Raw genomic sequence first — 6,675 nt, forward strand, 5'->3', positions numbered from 1 at the left:
TACCCAATGAAATCCCATAAGTATAATTTAGGGAAGCTAGAATGTACACAAATCTTATTTCCACTTCTATGAAATAGTTAAAGTATTTTCGAAAGACCCTCCAACGTCCGCTCAAATAACATATATCAAAGCATTGTTGTTGATAACATAAACAAAACAAAACAAAAATAGAGAGATATAATGAATAATAGAAAAAACATTAGATACTAACATTTTCACAGAACATGTGCAAACTAGAAACAAATACAAAAAAATAAACAAGACCAATTGTATAACTTCCAGTAATATCACTTACTAATTATTTAACATTTTACTAAATTAAAGTGTAACAACCTCTTACATAAATACTAAATAAGACAGACGTACACCAAATTAATTTCTGATGCGCTAGTCTTCCTCTCCTCTGCACATATTACATATCAAGAGAGCTTAGTGCACCGCCTAGAATGCATCAATAATCAAACAAACTCCTTAACAAAATTAATAATTGCAGCAGCTCTTCTACTATCAACCACTTCAATTCCATGAAATCCAACATCATCAAATCTAGCTTCAACCATAACCCCTTCCTTGACTAACATTTGCACAAATTCTTGTTGCCTATCAACCAAAGGGTCCCCTCCAAATCCAATAACCAAACACCTCCCAAGTTTATTAATCTTGTCCCTATATGGCCCATTCATCATTGGATTACAAAACCTATGATCCCTATCTGTCCCTTTTGGTAAAGCAAAATCCCATAACACATCAATTACTGGTAAGGGAAAAAATGGATCAGTAGCTAATCTCATTTCTGATTTTGTCCTCATTTTTCCACCAAATAAAGGTTGGTTCAATATGACCCCATTGATACATAATGGCTCTAATTTTTTATTGAGTAGTTTAAGTGCGGAATTAAAAGCAATGTTACCACCACAACTAACACCATAGAGGTAACACCTTGAGAAATCTCCATATTCCCTTAGCCATTTTTCACCATTAACGCGATCCAACGCTTGGTTCTTGATCCAAAGAACCGCGTCTACTGTGTCGTGGTATTGAGAAGGGAGCTTGTTTTCGGGTGCTAGACCATAATCCAATGCCACAACAATGGAGGGGACTTCGCTACATAGTTGGTTACAACTTTCATGTATTATTGTACTTGCTACGCTGAAGTGAATCCACCCTCCTGACATAGTTAAATCCAATATTATAAAATAAACACACAAGAGTACGATACTTATATATCTGACATGACTTAAAATTTCCTACAAAATATAGAAAATAAAGTAAACGTATTAACATAACTAGAATAAAAGTATCTCTAAAATTTTGATAAATATTCCTTTTGTTTTAATTTTATGTGTTTAAGTTTCCTTGTTAGCCTATTTAAAAAAGAACCTCGTTTTAGTTTTATATTCAATAAATTCAAACATTGTGTATATATGAGATGTTTAAGACTAAAGGAAATTTTGATATATTATAGAAAATTTTAATTTTAAATCACAAAATTCAAAAGTCTCCTTAATATTTTTTATTAAATGTGGCATCTTGTCTAATGTAGGTTCGGATCTAACAATTTAGCTATGGGTTCAATTGAGTCCATAACGTTTATCCTCTCCAAAATTTTTGGAAAAAAAAAAAAGAGAGCTACGCACCCATAACTCAAACAAGGTGATTGTTTTAGTGGTAAAAAAAAAGAAATTCCGTACTCTTAATTAAATTAAAATACTGAATCAACCTCCGTCAAATTAGACAGAAAAAATAAAGCAAAGGGGGAAGTTATAGATTGTGATCACTCGTAATTTCAAAACCATAGTAGGGATTCAACGGTATTTAAGACTTCAAAAAATTGAAAATATTAATCGGTCTCTGACCAACCTGTATGAAGATAAACTATAATAGGAAGTTTAGCGATAGATTTGTCATTGGAGGGTAATTTACTTGGACGATAAAGTCTCATCCATGTTTTCTTTTCTTCATTTAAAGTAATATCTTTGCTAACAACAGCTTGGCCAGGGAGATGATTTTGATCACCAGTGGCTTGAGTTGTAGGAAAATCAAGAAGACGAGTTATACTTCCATCTTGGTTTAACACCACATTAAGGTGTTCATATGGATCAAATTTTGACATGCTACCTACCTACCTAATTTAATTGTGAGTAACTTCAACCAAAAATATTAATTACTTAACAACGTAATTAAATAAATAAAATGTTGTTAGTGGCTTTTTTTCCTATGTCATAATAACAAGTACAACCTTAATTTTCGGACAATTTTGTGCTTGTAACATAAAAAGTGGATTTTGGTTGTGTATAAATGTTTGTTAGTTTTACATTGACCAATTCTTTTGGATGTTCCTAGTGGCTAGTGGTTTGGTAGAGTTTTTTTTTTTTCCTTTTTTAAAATCATTTTACAAATAAAAAAATGAGAGCAAATATGGTCCTTGAAAAAGTATTATTTATGAATTTTAGGTTTTATTCATATTCTAAGAAGTTGTGCAAATATGGTCCTTGAATAAATACCCTTGTTTGTTTAATTTTACAAATAAATTATTAGATTATTGTCAAACATATGTAATAGTTTATAAAAGTTTTTACTGTGGTATACTGTTATTTCACAAAATTTAATTTGGTCAAATGAAATATTTACATTGTGATCTAAAAAATTTAAAATTGCAAAAAAATAAAAAATATAAGGGACATTTAGTAAAATTTCTGATCATTGGTGGGCTTCTGCTGCGCACATCCAGTGGGCTACAATATTAGTTTCGAAAAATGGGCCAAATATGAAAGTTAAGTCCATAAAATTTTCAGGCCAAAAGTTAGTCAATTGCACCTTTAGATTAAGCCCGTTAAAGTTTCATGTCCATAAACAACACCAGTTTTCGAGTTTGCTATGAGTTCTTAGCCAATTGTTTGAAAAGCAATAGAAAAATAGTCATAACTTTATGCGAAAATAAATTGGAAAAATTACTGAAATACACGTCTTATGTTTCCCTTATTTTTAATATTTTCTTCTATTTCTAAAAATCTCTAAAATCCCTTATTTCTCTCCTAATTCTAAATTATTTTATAATGTATCTGAGTTAGTTTTTAATGTATCCGAGATACATATTATGTATCCGATTTAGTTTTTAATGTATCCGAACTACATATTATGTATCCGATTTATTTTATAATGTATCCGAGCTAGTTTTTAATGTATCCGGTTTGTTTTACTTTTTCAGGGATTAATGTAATCACAAACTAAATAGGGATAGATTGTAATTTCATATTAAAACTATGTGATTCCTAAAATTTATAAATAAATTTAGACAAAATTATCACTATTTAAAACACTAATAAACTTATAGTTGACCCCTCAAAAATCATTCCTTGATTTTGAAATTCTGACAAAATTTTTGCACCTTGTAAGTTGTTCTTTGATTTTTGAACTTATAAAATTCTGAATGCATGAATCTTTTCTTGATTTTAAAACTCCAGCAAATTTTTGAACTTCATGAAGTCTTATTTAATGTTGAAACTTTCTCAATTTCTTGAGGGTTAACACCACACACCCAACTCCCTTTTTCCTTCCTTGAAGGATTCATAATTCAAACACTATGTTTAATATAATCTAAATGGAGAGAGTAGGGTTCGTTTGAAGCATCAAATTTTATCGAATATGAATTCATTGTTACATCCGCCTTAGTTTCCTTTGATTAAAAAAATATATATTAACGCGCACATTTCTTTTATTTAAAAATTAAATGAGATTACGACATGTTTTCTTGATCACTTGGTCTCAAATATTTTCTCATAAAATAAGTCGATCAGATGAAGGAACTGATCACTTGACTAAATCTACTTTTATTGTCATAAAGTTGTAATTAAAAAAATTAATCATGATTAGCAATACTTTAAAACTTCAAGTAGCCTTGTTACTACTACTTTGACTCCTTTAATTATTCAGTACCTTTAATTAATTTAATATTAATAATTAAATATTTTTTTACACTAAATAATATGGGCCATTAGCTTTCTTCTTAAATATAGCTACATAAAACAAACTGATTTTACAATTAATAGCTATCATGCCGTATGTCGGGGTGACATCCTGTCATTTAAAACACAATTTCTTTCCAGAAATTTGGTAAATTTGTCATTTTAATTTTTAAGTCTACATAAAACCAAAAATACACCTTCAATTTTATTCTATACAAACAAAGTTCTTAGTATTAACAAGAGTTCTGATGCAGCGGTAAGTATTCATTCATCATTTATAAAGATCTCGGGCTCAAGTCTCCCACCTGATATAAAATAACCTTTATTAGGAGGCTCTATTTATATTTCGTAGAACATTTCGACGTAAATACAAATTTGATCGAGCTTTAATAAAAATAGTGATCACCTAATAGAAAATCATGAAAATGAAATAAAAGTCATTTGTTTATGTTTCCTAGGTTTTGACCACACGAGTGAGAATCAAAACCTTTACACATTATATCAAAGAAAATTTGCAGCTTGTAGGGACATAACATTATTATATATAATAATATATAGCATCATCCAAATATAGATCAATGAACTAATTAAATGAAAGTCTAGTAAGCTAGTAATAATACATTATTCTTTTTGCTTTTTTGACCACTAAAGAAAGAGAAATATGAACCATGTTTAAATTTCAGGAATTAAACTTTTATAAGAAAGGGATGTTTGTGATTTGCATGAACTACTAACTTTTTAATTCCTTGCATGACCCTAAAAACAATGGTCTAGGCAATATTTTCGCGCAAGTAATATCGACCTATTATTAATATAGTTTGATCTTTATAATTTGAGTTAATTTAATTTGTAATGATTTTAAAGTTTTTTTTTCATGTCCTAGTGTTTATTTTGTGTTTTTTTTTGTTTCGATATTGTATACACATGTATATATTATTTACACATAGAAAACAAATTTATTAGCAAGATGTTGTTGGATTAATTACCTTTTTGGTGCTAGTATATTATATGAAAAGGGTAAAAAATATATTAAATAATTTTAAAAAAAGTAGCAACTGACCGACAAAATATAAAATAAAAGTTTAAAATAACGTCATTTTTCTTTACTTAGAAAGGACGTCAAGGCTTAGTTGCAAATTAAAAGCTTTGAAATTGTTAATTTCTAGATACATAGTTGTTAAGGTTGGACCATTTTTCTTCTCGATGAGATTAATTTGTCCAATATTCTCCAAAGCTTATAATAAAATAAAATAAACATTTCATAATTTATAGTATTCTTTTTTTTTTTTTTGGTGGTCAGGAAGTTCAAGGATCAATTTTAGATATACATGCTTCGGTGATATACGAATAAAAATAAGATAATCAACGGGCATTGAAATATGAATATTGGAATATTAGTTTTCAAAATTTAGATCTCAATTATTAATTAAATTTGTTTGTTTTTTAAGTCTTATTGTTAAGTTTAATCTTTTATTATTTTATAATCACTTTATGAAATTTATTAGTTTTGAATGATTAATCTTTATTTTTGTAATAGAATCTTAACTTTATTAAAATGTCTATTAAAATATTTATACAAAATATAGTAATTCACCGCTATTTCACCTGTTTTCACTGCTGACCTTTGTCGCCCATCAATATTAACTATCATCACATCACCTAGCCCACCATGGCCACTAATTATCATCACTAATCATCATTTACAATTCTAATCACCAATCATCACAATCAAAAATAAAAATTAATGACATACAAATTTTATTGTTAAACATCAAAATTCAGAACTCAAAAGTTCATAGTTAATTCTTATTATTTTTGTGCAATTACCACAATAAACATGAATTAATCGTTATCCGTTATTACTACCAACCATCATTGCTATCCGCTATCATCAACCACTATCATCATTAGTTACTGCTAAACATACAACTATCTCAACCAACACCTTTCTCAATTGGCACTTTCATCCACCACCGCTAACCATCACCAATACGAATTACCATATACTTTTTATTTATTTTTTATTAATATAGAATTATATTAATTTAGTATTTTATTTTAATTTTATAATTAATAAATATAAATTTAATATTGAGAATTTCAAATATTAAAACCATCTTTATTATTTTATATTTAAATTTTAAAATAAAATCTCAATATTTAAATATATATTATTTAAAATTAAATATTTAAATATATATTCAGAATATTATAAGTCTGATTTATTTTTTTTGACTTACAGAAAGTAGAAAGGGGGTAGTAATTTCCAATTATGAAAAAAGAAAAAGAAAAAAAGGAGGTGATTAAAAAGTGACGTGGTTGAATGAATTGAGTCAAGTCGTCAGAGGTTATACCTTGAGCTTCTTGTGTTTGGTGAAAACAGACTGTTCTAACGTAAGCAATTGGTCATCTAACTAAGTGTCACAGTAATACGTGGCACATCATTCTTGGATTCAAAAAGGGAAAATGATGGATAGTAGCGACCATTTAGCTATGGTTTAAGAAACTTGTAATTCACAATAATAATTTTTTCAATTTTTGTTATTCGTCTGATTTATATAATTTTTTTAATTTATATAATTTTAAAATTTGTATAATTTGATTCCTGATTATATATATTCAGAATTTTATATATATATATTTTTTTAAAGCATTTGCTTCCTTCACACATCACGCGCTTTAGACAAAATCGGACGGCGCGGTCATCCGC

At 28.1% G+C, this 6,675-nt stretch overlaps 1 protein-coding gene across 1 annotated transcript; it reads right to left on the minus strand.

The window, feature by feature from the left end:
* Positions 1 to 270: 270 nt before the first annotated feature.
* Positions 271 to 2,132, minus strand: LOC107062271 (probable carboxylesterase 9). Its single transcript, XM_015312705.1, has 2 exons — positions 1,861 to 2,132; positions 271 to 1,168 (listed from the first exon to the last, which is right to left on the minus strand). Exons 1-2 carry the CDS (start codon positions 2,111 to 2,113, stop codon positions 459 to 461), a joined length of 963 nt encoding a protein of 320 aa, XP_015168191.1. The 5' UTR covers positions 2,114 to 2,132; the 3' UTR covers positions 271 to 458.
* Positions 2,133 to 6,675: the final 4,543 nt, after the last annotated feature.

Source organism: Solanum tuberosum, unplaced genomic scaffold (assembly GCF_000226075.1).
Source record: "Solanum tuberosum cultivar DM 1-3 516 R44 unplaced genomic scaffold, SolTub_3.0 scf00010, whole genome shotgun sequence".
Classification (NCBI taxonomy): domain Eukaryota; kingdom Viridiplantae; phylum Streptophyta; class Magnoliopsida; order Solanales; family Solanaceae; genus Solanum; species Solanum tuberosum.

Coding starts and splice junctions, on each gene's coding strand:
- LOC107062271 (XM_015312705.1), bottom strand. CDS start 2,113: ATGTCAAAATTTGATCCATATGAACACCTTAATGTGGTGTTAAACCAA. Junction 1,169..1,860: donor TATAGTTTATCTTCATACAG/GTTGGTCAGAGA, acceptor TAACTATGTCAG/GAGGGTGGATTCACTTCAGC.